The sequence below is a fragment of the Halichoeres trimaculatus genome, unplaced genomic scaffold, assembly GCF_033239565.1.
Source record: "Halichoeres trimaculatus isolate MK-OKI-2021-1 unplaced genomic scaffold, fHalTri1.1 fHalTri1_scaffold_5, whole genome shotgun sequence".
Lineage (NCBI taxonomy): Eukaryota > Metazoa > Chordata > Actinopteri > Labriformes > Labridae > Halichoeres > Halichoeres trimaculatus.
In genome coordinates, this window is record NW_027437183.1 from 3223110 (window position 1) to 3239331 (window position 16222).

Here is a 16222-nt window from a genome sequence, read left to right on the forward strand (position 1 = left end):
TGAGGTATCCCATTTATTACAGACTTCTGGACCCAAACTTCCAGCTGAGTAAGACTAAAACTAAATCTGGTGTGTTTTCTTGCTTCTACTTTCATCAATGTCCAACAAAGTCAGACACTAAAACCCTCTAAAAATGTTTCTGAAACTGACGTGTGCCAAAAATGTTTCTGAATAATTTTGTGAAAATATTTTCTCTGTTTTTTTCTCACACGTGTTAAAGGCTGAAAACATCTGAACTCTGAGACGTGAACGGTTTGTTAAGAGGAGGCTCGCCTGAGGCAACGCCACGCACACAGACATGCACACTGATCAGTTAGAGAGAGTGTGTGTTTGTGTGTGTGTGTGTGTGTGTGTGTGTGTGTGTGTGTGTGTGTGTGTGAGTGAGGATGAGGAGCCTTGTTCCAGATTGCGGGTGTAGGTTTATGATACGGAAGCCCAAAGCTGACATACACACTTATTACTGTCTCTGTTTTCCGGTCCAACAGTTGCGTCTATAAAATCTCACATCCTTGTTAAAATTCAAAGTATCAGCAATCTGGAAAACTAAAAACTGAGAATCTTATCAAGTGTTTTTTGTCATATTTTAAGTAAAAATTGTCCTGTTATACTCAATATGAGCCACATTCAACTGATCAGTACAGAAAAATGTCTTATTTTAATTTACTTAAAGACAAAAATGAGGCTTGAATTGCTTTAAACAAGTGAAAAAAAAATCAGCCAATGGATCAAGAAAAATTTGCTTAAAACTAGAATAATGTCTTAATACAAGTAACTTTTCTCTTGTAACATTAGCAGATTTTTTGTACTTGTTAAAGCAATTCAGACCTCATTTTTGTCTTCAATTAACTTGAAATAAGATACGTTTCTGGACTGCTCAGGTGAATGTGGCTCAGATTAAGTCTAAAAAGACATTTTCTACTGAAAATTAGACAAAAACACTGAATAAAATTTCATTTTTTGCAGCATACAAGCTAACATCACCTGGTGTTCAGACAAGATTTGAACACAATGGATTAAATTTTCTTTTTAATAAGTTATATTTTTTAGATTGTTAAACCTTTACTTTTATAATGGATTATATAGGAGAAAAAGGGGATTATTATATAACGGAAAGATGCCACAGGCTGAAGACGAACCTGAGCTGCTTGCTATGTTTGAGTGTGTCGTGACCAGCCCCCAAGTGGCTGTAATTTTTAATTATGAGAGTAAATAAACAAGGCTCTGAGGGGAATGACTCACTTTTGGGGCCAGCTTCAAGTGGGCTCTCAAGGATATGTACCAGGAAATATTTGCTGAATTTTCTTAAACATTAAAGCAGCTTGATTTTTACATTTTTTGAAGCCTGAGTTTCTTAAAAGTACCAAACTTAAGTCTTAGTGGCTGATTTATACCAAAAGGATTCCTTGAAGATAAATTTCTTTTAATAGAATAATCAAAACAAGTGATATAAGCTTATTACATCACTCTCTTTGACGATCTGTTGCTAACTGACCTTTAAAGAGGGTTTGATTTCTTCTTCAGTATTATTAAAAGCTTTAAATGAATGTGAGAAGTAGTTGTCTGTACTTCTACTCCTGAGTTCAGGTGTCAGTCCGTCATCAGCCTGCTCTCCAGAGCCTCAAACACAGAGTGAGGATCCTGATCAGCGTTAATAGGAATTGCTTCTGGAAATAAAGTCTGGAGGGTATAAAACAAAACATCAGGTAAGGACTATTTTCTGCCGCGGATGAATCCACATTTGGTCGTGTAGTGACTTTGAGGTGTTGATGTGTGTCTGTACCTGCAGGCCAATGATGTTCATCCTGTACTGTCTCAGTCTGTGTGTCACAGCCTCTGTGCTGTCCTCAGGTCTGGTTTTAAGTCGATCCTGGACTTCAGCGCTCGGAGCAGGGCGGGTGAGAGCGTGGTATCTGCAGAAGGAAGTGACATCACAGGTGCAAACATCCATACATCACATGAGTAACTTCACATCATATTTAATGACAATTTCATCTATTAGAGTTAGACTCACAAGGAAATCAGCTTCTTTCAGGCTCAGACTGAGAAAGCAAGCTGTATAACATCCTATTAACAGTGAAACTGAGACTTTATACCACTAACACAAGCAACAGGGAAGCCTCTGTGTAACACAGTTTACAGTAAAACTGAGACTTCATCACAATTAAACACGCCAATGTATGTAACAATGTATTTACAATGAAACTGAGACTCAATAATGTGAAAACAAGCCACAGAAAAGCCTCTGCAGCGTAACGTAATTAATGAAACTGAGACTTTATACCATTAAAGAGAGCCACTGGGAGGCATCTGTGTGAGAGACTCTTAACAGTAAAGCTAAGACTTGACATCATTACAGAAAGCCACAGGGGAGCTTTGTTGTGACTCACCATTAACAGTTAAACTGAGACTTCGTACAGTTAAAGCACGCCATGGGAGAGAATCTGTATCTGACAATTTACAGTGAAACTGACACTTCTTGCCATTGAAGCAAGCCTCTTTGACCTCATTAACAGTGAAAATAAGACTTATTTCCTCTAACACAAGCAAATAGGAAGCCTCTAGGTAACATATTTTAAACAGTAAAACTGAGACTTGATACTTTCAAAGCATGCTTCAGGGAATCCTTTGTGATATGTAAACTAACAGTGAAACTGAAAAAGAGACTTGATATCATTGCAGAAGGACACAGGAGACTTGATGTAACTGACTGTTAACTGTAAAACAGAGACTTCATCCAGGTGAAGCAAGCTGAGGGAAAGCATCTGTGTATCTGACAATGTATGCCACTCAACTAAACCTGAAGGAAGCCTCTCTTTATCGTCCCATTAACAGTGAAGCTGAGACTTTATACTGTTTTCAGTGCAGATTTTTTCCATATCAACACATTTTGTTTCCGCGTTTAACCCCATCACAGTTGTTTCACATGTTTTTATGACATTAATCATAAACGTTACCGCGCCCCGCTGACTGGATCTGTGGCTCTGAGGGTGATTCTCTCCAGACAAACATCGTCCGTCAACTCCAGGAGGAAAACTCTGTGAGGGAGGGGACGCCATACACAGGTCATTAGGAGGTCAAAGGTCATCGTGCAGCATCATAAATAAGCTGTTTAACGGTCTCACAGACAAAGAGCCTCCTTAATATTTAAGGAGTGTTTGTATTTTAAACAGTTAATGTGAAGCTGCAGATCCATTAGAGTGAATATTTATACTGAAGCATCAAATATTCATCAGCACTCAACATACAGCGTGTGTGTGTGTGTGTGTGTGTGTGTGTGTGTGTGTGTGTGTGTGTGTGTGTGTGTGTGTGTGTGTGTGTGTGTGTGTGTGACTGGTTTTTGGGACCCCTGCATGCTCTTAATAGTAGCATAAATTGTCAGGGGCATTTTGGATTGGGGTCAGGACTCCTGTAGACTCTCAGCTCGTTGCACAAGAGGCAGGACTCCTTGTGTGGTCGTATTGTGGTTATATATGAGTCTCCAAGGCTCTCCTTTTGTTCCTCTCCACCCAGAGGTGGTAGCTGTTGTAGGGTGTCGTACCTGTTGGGCTGGTGCTCTGACTCCTGCAGGCTCATGGCTTGCTGCATGTCACACGGGAAGCCGTGCAGGATCCAGCCTCTGCAGCTGCAGTCCACTCGGCTCAGACGCTCCTCCAGGACCTGAAGCACCAACGAGTCTGAAACTGCACCCACAGGTTTAAGCCACGTTAGGGGGGGCACCCAGATCCAGACGGTGATGTTTATGAGTGCACACACAAAGACTTACTTTAACAGAGTCCGTGGGGTGCAAGAAAAAAAAATATCCAAAAGAAAATGACGCCAATAAAACCAGAAACAACCACAGATCAGAGGAATATGAATAAAACTTATAAAAATATCAGAATGCATCATGTGAGCTGATTTGTTGATGGTTCTGGTCCAGTCTGCTGATAAATCCTGGACTCTGATCTGTTGTCAGGTGTAGAGACACCGATACGGATCAGTGTGTGTGTCTGCAGCGTGGACACGGACTCTCTCTGACAGCTGCTGATTATTAAACACAGCTGCTGTGATCCAGCTGTGATCAAACACACACACACACTCACACACACATGCACTAATATGTATCTGTGTGTTGATGAATGAAAGAGAAGTGGGGGAGAAGTGAGTGTGATTACGAGTGCACAGTTAACAAGGACTTAAAAACCCCAGGGGATGCTGGGAAACAGACAGGAATCAAACAGATCTTATTTCTGGTGGCGTCTCTGATCTGATCAATTCCCTGCTACATCTGGACCGAGCATCGGCTGCTGGTATGGAGCTAAAGCTCTGTACGTTCTGCAGAAACTCATCAACTCTCACAGCCGACGTCTTTAAAGGAACAGATTCTTCAGGATGTGAAAATGTGAGGGTTCAAAAAACACATCAGAGAACACGAGACCAGATTAAAGTGATGAAATGAAGCAGAGAAGACAATCCAGATCCTGATCCTGCCATAAAAACATCCAGAAATATTTTCCTCATATCGCCCCCTAGTGGAGAAATTTTCAAAACCACTCATCATCTGGTATCAAAAGACTGTGATGATGGAACAAGGAGGTTTGAGCACACTGAGCGACTGAGTCACCTGGCCTTCCCTGATCCAGGTACGGTTTAATTTTCCCGCCCAGAGCCGACCCGTCAGCAGCCACAGACCTCAGCAGACGACCGCAGCACACTGAGGAGGAAAAGCAGGAGAAGCCAACAGCTTTAGAGCCAGTTTTGTAGTGTGATCTTAATTTTTTACTCAAACCACTGTGCAGTGTGTTTACCATCCACCATCTTGTATTTCTCCGACAGCAGCCTGGCCTGATGACTCTTCCCTGATCCGGGCGGACCCAGCAGGAGGATTCTGGGGGTTCTGGGGCGGTGGCGTGTCCGAACAAAAGCTAACACTAACACACAGATTATGACACCTTAACTTTATTACTGAAGGAAAGTGAAGGCGTTAATACAAAGCAGTGAATCGTCGGCATATCAGAGGAAGTTTACAAGAATAAGAAGCTGTCCATTGGCTTTGGGCTACTCTGAACAACTTGAGCAGCAACGCCACTTTTGCAGGAAATTTTCCCATGTGAGACTAAAATCTTGCTTGTTTGGTGTCAGAACAAGGTGTGTGAAATCAAGAATTTCATTTTTTTTTGCAAAATAAGTTGTTTTTTGGTCAAAGGGTGCCAAGACTTTCAAAATATTTCTAGTGTGTTATAGACTTGCAGAGAGAACCAGAGAGGATCTAAAACTGAGCCCTGAGGGACGCCAAGTTATCAAACTTGAATATCCTCAGGTATTTTTGGTAAGCTTCTGATAAATTAGGATTTTATATCACCTCAAATGACTGTCAAAGAATCATATGACTAAGGATTGACTGACCTTGCTGGTGGACGTCAACATGAGGCTGATCACTGTTGATGATCTTCAGGACTTGCTGATAGGCCGAGCTCAGGCCTGTGACCTCACAGCGATAGCGTCGCAGCTCAGCCAATCGTTGCTCTTCTGAGCGACTGCGCTCTTTCTGCAGGCGCTGGGTGATGCTGTCTTCAAGCGGCCAGATGAAAGTCTCGTGGTAAACCTCTCCTGTTATTGGGTCCACCAGTTTCCCTCGACTCCTCTCCAACAGAACGTCATCAGGAGCCTCCAGCATCACTTACCACACACATATACACACACGGAGTACTTTTCAGTGTCAGGATGCACATATGTTAGTAGTTTTACTCATGAGTGGTATTTCGTTCTTACCAACGTGTTCGGGGATGATGCCGGCCTGTTGGAGACTGAGAGCCTGTAGTCTGGTTTGAGGGATTCCTTCCAACAGCCAGCCCTGTCACACACACACACACACACACACACACACACACACACACACACACACACACACACACACACACACACACACACACACACACACACACACACACACACACACACATAGATGCTTACACAGACCCTGATCTGGTTCCTGCCCCCCATAGGATGAGCCTCATGTGGCCCTTCTCTAGTTTTCTGGTCAAAAGCAGAGAGCAGATCGTGTTTGTTTCACACTGAGTGGACTTGCAGAGTAAAACTCTCTGCTGCTGAAACGTCCTGGAGCTGCTGTTGTGAACATCTCTCGCTGTATTAACAGTTTAAAAGTTGTTCATATATGAGACCTGAACTAAAAGCTGCTCATTAAACTCCGTCTCGTGTTTTTGTGAGAAACTGAAGAGTTTGACAGCAGCTGTTTCCTCCGCTCTCTGCTGTCTGACAGTCGCATGAAATCTAAATAAAACCCGACTGTTTAATGCAGAGAGCCTCTTCGTTCTCACTACGACTGCTCAGGAGCGTTAATCCCTCAGTGCTGCCTGCCAGGCTGAATAAAGAGGACTGACAGCAGCACTGACATACACACACGTGTGTGACAGGCTGCATGTGTGCTGCAGGTTTTAAAGACTTAACAAATGAACAGTTATAATGTTACAGAAATTTAAGACCTGGCTGTTTTATAAAATGATTTCAGGCTTCAGGTGACCTTAGGAGGTCTGCTCTCCCTACTTTAGGCTTTGGCATTCCACATACGTACATGGAGAGGCAAGGAACTCTCAAAACCAACAAATTTAACTCATTGCATTCAAATATGAATTATCTTTGACAAGTAAAAGAACAAATATAGTTTTCCTAAAAAGCTAACACTGTTTCCAGATTCTTCAGCTGGCTAATGATAATGTTAGCTCCTGTAAGCTTACTTAGAGGCTGCATTGTTTACATGTAAAACCAGCTGTTAGCAGCCTGTAGCATGCCAATGCTAACTGGTGCAATGCCTGATGTTTCCCCACAAGGTGAGGAGAAGGAGGTGAGGACGACGTGCTGGTTCTCAGGTGTGAGCTAAGCAGTGACGACATGGACCTGTCCTTCCATCCATCGTTATTGGGAACGTAAGATCTATCTCCAATAAGACAGACGAGCTAGCTGTGCTAACCCAGCAACAGAGGGAATACCAGAAGGCAGAGTAGCATCATTCTATTCACAGACATGGCTAACAGAGCTAACACCAGACACCAAGGCCACATTGGAGGAGCTTCACCTGCTGTGAGCAGACAGGATCCAGGAGACAGAGACTGAACAGACTGCTGAAGAAGCTCAGTCCTGGACCCTGTGGAGGTGGAGGCTGGCTGACTGGACAATGATGGACAAGCTGTCACCATCTAATTTCTTATGGAGCTTTTTGCACTTTCTATACACTTTCTTACTTTGGTTTTCTTGATTGCTGCTGTGACTTCCAGTCTTAAAATATGAAACGAGGACTTAAATGTTAAAAACTGCAGTTAAAGGTCACAAATGGCAGTTAAAGGCAGAAAAAGCTAGAAAAAAACTGTAAAAATAGAAAAAAAAACTGCAGTTCATCAAGCATCCACTAGAGGCTGGCTCCAAAACTACCAGAAACCACACACACACTTATTCAAAAAAGCTAACTTTTACAGCAAAAATGAAAATGTTTACAGCCTGGTTCAAAATGCAGTTTCAGTTTGAATTGATAATTTCGCTGTAAGTGCTCTCTGTGCAGGAGGTGAAATTATTTTTTAAGACATTAAACTTGTGAGTTCCACAAATTTGAGAGGTAAGTGCACTGTAGCTGTTAGCAAGGAGGCTAAAGGCTTTTAACTCAGAGACTGCAGCCTTTAAAGACTGAATGTGTCACAGCAGCATCTGATAAATGTGTCCTTCGTTTCCCGGCTGCTGAGAATAAACAGGAGCATCCTTCTCAGCACACATATCCCATAATTCTTTTAGGGCAAGCTGAAAGAAAATGCTAATATACTGTTAGATGATATTATTTAGTTTCAACAACATAAAAAACTTTACAAATGTCATAAAAACAAACACATCAATCCTTGAGAGGATAATGTCTAAACCGTCTTATATAAAACAGGTTGTGATGTGAGATTTGTATGTTTCACTTGCATTAACAAGACAATAAAGCTTACCTTATTTCCCTGACAACATGACGTAATTAATGAAAATCTATGCATTAAGTGATTGATGAAACATGAGATAAATACTGTTTGATCAAAGTGGAGTCGATGAGTTTCCATCCCTGTTGAGATGATCCAGAGGAGACAGAGACAGGACGGCAGAGAGACAGGTAAAGTATTTAATCTGACAGCAGGAGGCGGGGCCCAGATGTGAGCTGTCAATCATCCTCCTCTGCTGCACACACACTGACAGTCAGAAAATAAAGACATCACACACAAACACACATACACACACTCAGTCCCAGGTGTGTTTGATGAGTTTAGCCTGCAGCCAAAAACAGCCATTAGCAGATGAAAGTACCTGATAATCACACACACACTCACACACAAACACACACACGCTAAACTCTGATGCTAAATGCTAAACGCTGAAGCTAAACGCTGGAGGCTGAAAGAGGCAGGCTGTTTGTAGTGTTTAGAGGAGGAGAGGAGAGATGGTGCTGGTTTACTGCTAAGCACACACACACTGTTCAGACTGCACACACACACACACACACACTCCAGCTGACTGAGGACAAACTGAGGAACAGGGGGAGATGAAGAAGTGTCAGACAAAGAGATGTGGGATGTGTTTTCTTCCTGTAATCAAACTAACTTCTGGTTCATGAGACTCTGGTTAGATCTCAGCGTTGTCACTCTGAGCCACATGCTGTACTCAGACCAGCTCCTCTAGACCAGGACCAAGTCTTCTCCAGAGATCTAGGGGAGCTGTGACACACCTGTAGCAGGTGACTGCCACGTGGGCCCAGATGATCATCCAAAAAACTACGTAAAGAGCTTCTACACCCTCCGCTTTCACTACCAAGATGACCTTTCTCTACCAGTGAGTCACGGAAGAGACCTCCTGAGCTTCCCACAGGGCCACTTGGGCTTCTTCAAAACCACAAAAACCACCTAAAGATCCACTAAATTGCGATCCACAGCCACAAAACCTCCACGAGACAATTAAACCAATTTAATAAAATCTCACACAGACCAGAGGAGCAGAGGCCTCTCCTCAGTGATCACGTGAACCTAAAAGATAGGATAAAAAGCTATCACAGGATCCTAAAAATACATAAAGAGGTCTTATTTCAACACTTTAAAAACAAAAATGACGCCTGGAATAATGAGGCATTCCTCTGGTCGTCTGAGGTGAATGTTACTCATATTTAGTCATTTAAGACTATTATACCACAATAAAACATTAACACTTACTCACTTTTCAGTTTTTGCAGTGAATATGATGTGTTAAAATAAAAAAAGCATTATCTGGAGTTCCCCAAGGCTTCATGTTGGGTCCTCTTGTTTTCTTCTTTTACATAACTCAGCAGTGTATAAGATGCTGTTTAGTTCCTTATATCAAGACAGCTAAACAAGTACTTTTCACTTCTACTTCTCATTGGAAGATTGATTTTTTTACTCTTTACAAGGAATTCAGGCATCATTTTGTCTCTAAAGCCTTGAAATAAGACTTTTTTCTGTACTTGTCAGGTGAAAGTGAACAGTGAACAGCTGATAAAGTGATTTTTAGTACCTAATATCAAGACATTCTTGATACAGGAAACTTAACAAGTTCTGTTTTTTTTTCACGCTGTACTCAAGTATGATTGCCCCCTTGCAGCACAGTTCCCCCACGGCCAGTGGTCACACTACTCCAATATGAACCAGACTTTGGCGGGTATCACACGCACATTGCCGTCATTGTGAAACATCTTTAAACTCACAGCGCAATCTCATCAGTCAGCACAATGAGACACAGAGAGCACTGCTACAGATTTAGAGACTTTTTGAGTAATGTTCAGTTGTTTTAGTCAGACACAGCCCTCTAACACCCCGCTATTGTTTAAAATCAAAATTGAAAGGAGTGGAAAGCGTTCATACCTCATGTCTGTGTGCTTGAGTATGAAGTGAATCATGCTGAAGCCCTCCTCTTCAAAGCGTGCCAAAGCAGAGAAGTGAATCGTGATTAAGTACGGCACGCTTGGTCAAAACGATCAGGGCTTTAGGGTTGACGTGTGCTTAAGCACAGTACAGTAGGGTACGGTAGGGTACGGTACGGTACAGTACAGTACAGTACAGTACAGTACGGTACAGTACAACACAGTACGGTACGGTACGGTACAATACAGTATAGTAAGGTACAATACGGTACGGTACGGTACAGTACGGTACAGTACGGTACGGTAAGGTACAGTACAGTACAGTACGGTAAGGTACAGTACAGTACAGTACAGTACAACACAGTATGGTGCGGTACAATACAGTACGGTACGGTATAATACAGTACGGTATGGTACGGTACGGTACAGTACAGTACAGTACGGTACAACACAGTATGGTGCGGTACAATACAGTACGGTACGGTATAATACAGTACGGTATGGTACGGTACGGTACAGTACAGTACAGTACGGTACGGTACAGTATGGCACAGTACAGTACAATACGGTAAGGTATAGTACAATAAGGTACAGTACGGTACAGTACAACAAGGTACGGTTAAAGCAACTCAGGCATCTATTTTTTTGTCTTTTGATATCTTAAAATAAGATATTTAGGTAGGTAGACTTCAGTTTTTGTGGTGTAGGACCTCTTCAGTCACTGCTAGAAATACATAAATCTGCCCACAAACCTTAAAGAGTGTTTTTGATCTTCTTTCAAGAACCTGATAGGTCACAAAACTTCAGAATCAGAATCAGAATCAGAATCGCCTTTATTCGATAAGTATTTTCAAGAATACAAGGAACTTGACTCCGGTTTAAACTGCACTCTCTCAGTACAGTACAAATGTTGTGAATAGAATTACAAAAGTAGAAAAAACAGAGCTTAAGTAGTAGAGAAACATAGATTCTACATGAATCTCTTGAAAATGCTTCACTGCTTCAAAGTGTGAGAAGAAACAGTTAAACCACCTCCTAGCTGACTGATCTTGTAGAACCTCTCAAAGAAGCAAAGAACCAGATCTCAAAAACCACCAGGCTCTCCTCAGCAGAATCCACAACTATTTAAAAGACTTTAAGAAACTCATTTCCTCTCTGAAAGCAGCAAAAAGCTCACTGTAGGTCTATGAGCTCTTTAACTGAACTTTTAGAGGAACCATCATAAACCCAGGCTCAGACTCTGGTTGGCTCTCGCTGCATCTCATCGTGTGTGTGTGTGTGTGTGTGTGTGTGTGTGTGTGTGTGTGTGTGTGTGTGTGTGTGTGTGTGTGTGTGTGTGTGTGTGTGTCTGTGTGTGTGTGTGTGTGTGTGTGTGTGTGTGTGTGTGTGTGTGTGTGTGTGTGTGTGTGTGTGTGTGTGTGTTTTAACGCCTCTCTCTCAGTGTACAGCTTCTGAACAAAGGCCAGACGTTCAATCACACAGATAAGTGCAGTTGTGAGCTTCGGTTTGTGTTGTTGTTGTTGTTTTTGTGTGAGTGCTGCTGACAGCAGCTTCGCTTTCTTTAATTCCCTTAAACTGATCAGAAAGCGGCGCCCGGTGTCCTGATGAACGCTGACAGGAAACAGGACGTGATGCTAATGAGGAGCAGCAGAGAGGACGAGCCCGAGTGAAAATAACAGCCGTGATGTGACAGCAGCACGTCTGTTTGATCAGCTGATCCCCAGGGAAACACGCCAACACGCTGCTCGGCCTGCTGGGATTCGTAGTACGACACAGCGGCGACCAGAGCGCTAATTATTATCATCACAGAGGCACATCAGAGCGGGAGACAAAGAGAGGCAGAGACAGAGAGGGAGGCAGCTCGTCTCGGTCAGATCTGAGCTGGAAACAGATCATTCCACATGGTTTGGTGGACTCACTCACACCACGCACCAGAAAGTTCCTGGGCTGGGTTCCTCCCCCTGACGCTGGTCAGAGCTATACCAGAGGTCAAGGTGAGCTGGGGGGAGGGTTGACGACACAGTGTTCCTGCTGGTGGGGATCTTACCTTGTTGAAGCAGTCCACTTTATCCAGTCTCTGCTGAATCAGATGGACCAGCTGCTCAGTAGAAAGTTCCTTCAAACACACACACACACAACAGGTCAAACACTGTTCATCATCCTCCATTACATTTCATCATGCATGTGATGTGTTTTTTTAGCTGTGTGTGTGTTAGTGAAAAGTTGGTTAAAAGTGAAAAAATATTTTCTTTTTTTATTTCATGTTCTATTTGATTGCAAATTAAACACCTGAGATGTACTTTATTCATTAGTTAGCAAGCTAAAGCTCTAATGAATTTTTAAATATTTAAGTAACAGAAAATTTTGGAGCATAATTTTGTCACTTGTGTTATGGACAAAAGCTGTGACTAATTTTTCAACATAAAATCCATATTATACTGAATTTAGAGTTATTCAACTTTTCTCTGTCAGACTACGCTCCCTAGAAATATCCCTCATCATTTATATCACAGTTTAGACTAAATTTAAAGAATTATGGCACAAAAATCTCAGTAACACAGTCGACATTTGACAGTTGACAACTTGACAACTGAGATCTTGGACAGCACAAAAACTGAAAATTCCAACACATGATTTGCATTTTTTAGCTAAATAAATGATGAACCTGTAACTTTCTGTATTAAATGAAAGTGAAATATCACCCACTGTAAACTTGGTCAGTGCTTGAAAATAATACTTAGTAAAAATGATAAGTATATCCCATGGACTTGAAATGTACCCCTAATTATAGAGTCACTCACCTGCTCTCTGCCTGTGCATTGGTCTGCCAGTACAGGGTCCTGCAGGAGACGGTCTATGGTCACATGAACAGCTCCCAGCTCTGCACTCAGCTTTCTGGCCTGAAGAACGACAACAACCACCATAGAAGAAGAAGAAGAAGAAGAAGTGATGAGAGGAACAGACTCCCTGCAGTGAGAACGTTGATCTACTGGAGAAACTTTAACACAGAGATCATCTGAGCAGAGAAAAAACACACCACTGTTTGCTTCCCGACAGCTGGAGGGCCGAGCACCATGATCCTGGGAACTGACACAGAGAGACAGACAGATAGTTTGGTTTGGAGAAGACTGACAACAAGTATAAATACTGATTTTCAATGACTCACTTAAGGGCTGAAAAAATACTCAGAAAGCAAAACATATTGATGAAATATAAAATATAACTAACAAGCTGATAAACCAGAGCTGTTTCTGACATATGAGGAACAGGAAATCTTGAATTTTGAGTCTCCTGAATTTATCACACAGAGTCAAACAGAAGCTTGTGTTTAACTTTTAAAATAACTATTTGTTCTTTGAGGAGGTAAAAACATATTAGTGGGCTTGTATTGAAATATCTAACATTTCTAGGGGATGGGTACCAAATTAGGCACTTTTAAAGGTTCAGACTGAATTCTGTCAAGAACCAATTCACACAAAACCTAAAGGTAGCATGTTTAGGTACTTAAATTCATTCTTGTGACTGTGAGGGAGTGGAAGAGTAGGCAATTTTCCAAACTGGACATGAACACAGCATTTCAAATTATTTATTAAAGTATAGATATGTTAATCTGAACAAAAAAATAAGATAAACACAAAAAAGTACTGAAAATTGGTACCAGTGAGTACCGGTACGGATTACCAGGTACCAGGCAAATGTGAAAAGTACCCATCCCTAACATTTCTGCAGCCTCACATCATCACCTGAGTGAACGGACAAAAACATGATTTTTAAATAATTTTTTCACCTCTTAAAGATCTTAGGCACCATGTTACAAGAGATGATTTCACTGCTAAACATGAGGATGAACAGAAACTTTAGGCTGTAGCTCAAACAATTTCAGCTTTAACAGGAAATTTGGATGCTGCTGAAGTTGTTTTAGTGAACCCAAACTCAGAGCTGAGATACATCAACATTCGATAACGGTTAATTCTTGTATCTTTAATTTGGTTAAACTGTGTTCTTTATGTAATTCCTTAATTTCATTATTTGTGTCTCCTCTCAACTTTTGTGTAAATGTTTCTATCCTGATTTCTTTGTATGATTTATTTTTGAACAACTTTAACTACATAAAACATTACATTGACTGAATGAAAGACACAAATTTCAGTGGATATGTCCGAGACGTTTCAGACTAATTTCCTGTTGGTGTACCTGAGTTGAGGACTGAGCGGCTACAGAGTGAGAGCTCCATCTAGTGGCTATATAAAATATTGTGTATCTCCAGGAACACATCTATGGAAGTCTTATCATGTTGCAACACTTTGGATTAGGGTGAGAGCTTGGTTACCTTAAATACATTAATCTATTTTCATTTTTTTCTAAATTATGTACAACCCAAACCAAAGTCTATATGTGAGGTCTCATGAAACTACATTTGGACTGTGCAACTTTTATAAAGCTAAAAGCTCTGAACATTCTGCAGAAACTCAACAACTCTTCAAGCTAATGTCTATAAACAATGGGATTTATCAGGATGTGAAACTTTGAGTGTTCAAAAATCAGAGGACACAAGAAAAGTTATGAAATGGTGCAGCAGAATAGTTCGGAATGCATGGCGAGAAACTAAAATTTGGGGCTAAAAATGTTACTTTGTAGTTTGAAATAGTCGGTGTTTGTCAGTACGTGTACGTGTGTGTGTGTGTGACTTACTGTCCACACTGTTCCTCTGCAGCAGATTGATCAGGTAACTGATTGGATCTACAGGCTGATCGATCACCAGACTGGACAGCATGCTCTGAAACACACACACACAGACTTAGTGTTGTTGTCCTGGGTCACAGCCACAGCTCTGAGACTGACTGATAAATACCTGCATCAGGTGGTAGATGTTGTGCTTGTCTGCGTAGACGGACATCTGTGGAGGAATCCTCAGAGGTTTCACCGTCTCATCCATCACCAACAGGATGGGGTGAGGGACACAGTCCTGACAGTTTTTTTACCTGAGGACCATGAACGCATCATATTAGATGAATTTATTTCAACAAAAACGCCTCAGTTGTGAGTTGTTGTTTTTTTCTCTTTTTGCATGAATCTAGACCATTTAATGTAAATAAACCCTCTGATTTAGACCCACTCCAAAGAGATATTTTGTTAAATTAGTAAGTTGTGCTTTTTTTTCTCAGAATATTGTTGTTCTGAGCTGTTTAATTGTTCTTTATCATTATATGATAATCATTGTATTAGCATCAAAATGTACTTGGAGAAGAAGAGGATATTGGACTAAGATTACTAATGCTTTATCTAGTAACTTACCTTCCTGTTATCAACTTTAGCATCAACGTTAGCTTTTTCAGTCTGTCAAACTGCGCCTGCGCTGCTTTTCCGCTCAGACTTTTCACATTTAATAACCGTTAAATGTCTCAGCAGATACCGAATGGACAAACAATTTATCCAAGCCGTCTGTTATCAACGAATTTTGATAGATACAGTTACAAAAACCTCCTGAACAGCTTTACCGGAGCGGTTGTCAAGGAGCGTTTGTTTGTTGTCAGGGGTGAACGTCATCGACGCGCGTGCGCAGTAGTAGTACCTGCGTTGAGCGGGAAAGAAAGAGAGAAAATGAAGCTTCTAGGAAAAAATAACAGCAGATTTCAGGGATTAAAAATGCGTTGAGAATTTTTTCGATGAAAAGAGTAAAACTTTAAGCCATGACAAACTTAAAACCAAAAATTCTGGCTCCATTTAAAAAATTCTTTATTCATTCTCCCCCAAAATTCTGAAATTAAAGTCGAGCTCTGCCCTTTTTTCAACAAAATCCTGTCTTGAGTTGTAGAGTTGTGACTTTTCCCTCAAGATATCGTCAAAAAACGGACTTTTCTCTAATTATCCTAAATGAAAAATAGTCAAAATTCTTTTTTTTTATCTTTCAGAATTCTAAATCTGATTTTTAATTTCTTTTTTTCTTAAAGAGTTTTGACTATAGTTGACTATAGTGTCAAAATATTTTCTTTCACCTCCATATTTCTGTAAACAAATTAAAAATTCTCATGTTTTCCATCAGAATTCAGATTTTAATGCACAATTTCTGACTATTTCTACAATTATGACAGCCCCCCCCCATACTTCTGAGAATATAGACAAAATCCTGTCCAGACTGTTTATTCAGAGAAATTCAGTCCATAATATCAGTTTCATACTCCAAAAATAAATAAATAAATAAACAAATAAAATGAATAAATAGATTTTAAAAAATGAAAATGATTTTTTTTTTTCATTCTGAATATTCTGATAGAAGTGAATTTATTCTTTCAATAAAGGTGTATGGGAGACAGGCATGTGAGAACAGTGTCTGAATAA

The 16222-nt window shown here is 40.8% G+C and overlaps 1 protein-coding gene across 1 annotated transcript; it reads right to left on the reverse strand.

The window, feature by feature from the left end:
- Nucleotides 1–956: 956 nt before the first annotated feature.
- Nucleotides 957–15402, reverse strand: ak8 (adenylate kinase 8). The gene is made up of 14 exons (XM_074670812.1): nucleotides 15179–15402; nucleotides 14736–14865; nucleotides 14576–14660; nucleotides 12921–12970; nucleotides 12685–12783; nucleotides 11931–11999; nucleotides 5752–5833; nucleotides 5386–5658; nucleotides 4788–4910; nucleotides 4604–4693; nucleotides 3539–3680; nucleotides 2955–3035; nucleotides 1781–1910; nucleotides 957–1677 (listed from the first exon to the last, which is right to left on the reverse strand). Exons 2-14 carry the CDS (start codon nucleotides 14817–14819, stop codon nucleotides 1588–1590), a joined length of 1398 nt encoding a protein of 465 aa, XP_074526913.1. The 5' UTR covers nucleotides 14820–14865; nucleotides 15179–15402; the 3' UTR covers nucleotides 957–1587.
- Between the last annotated feature and the right edge of the window lie 820 nt (nucleotides 15403–16222).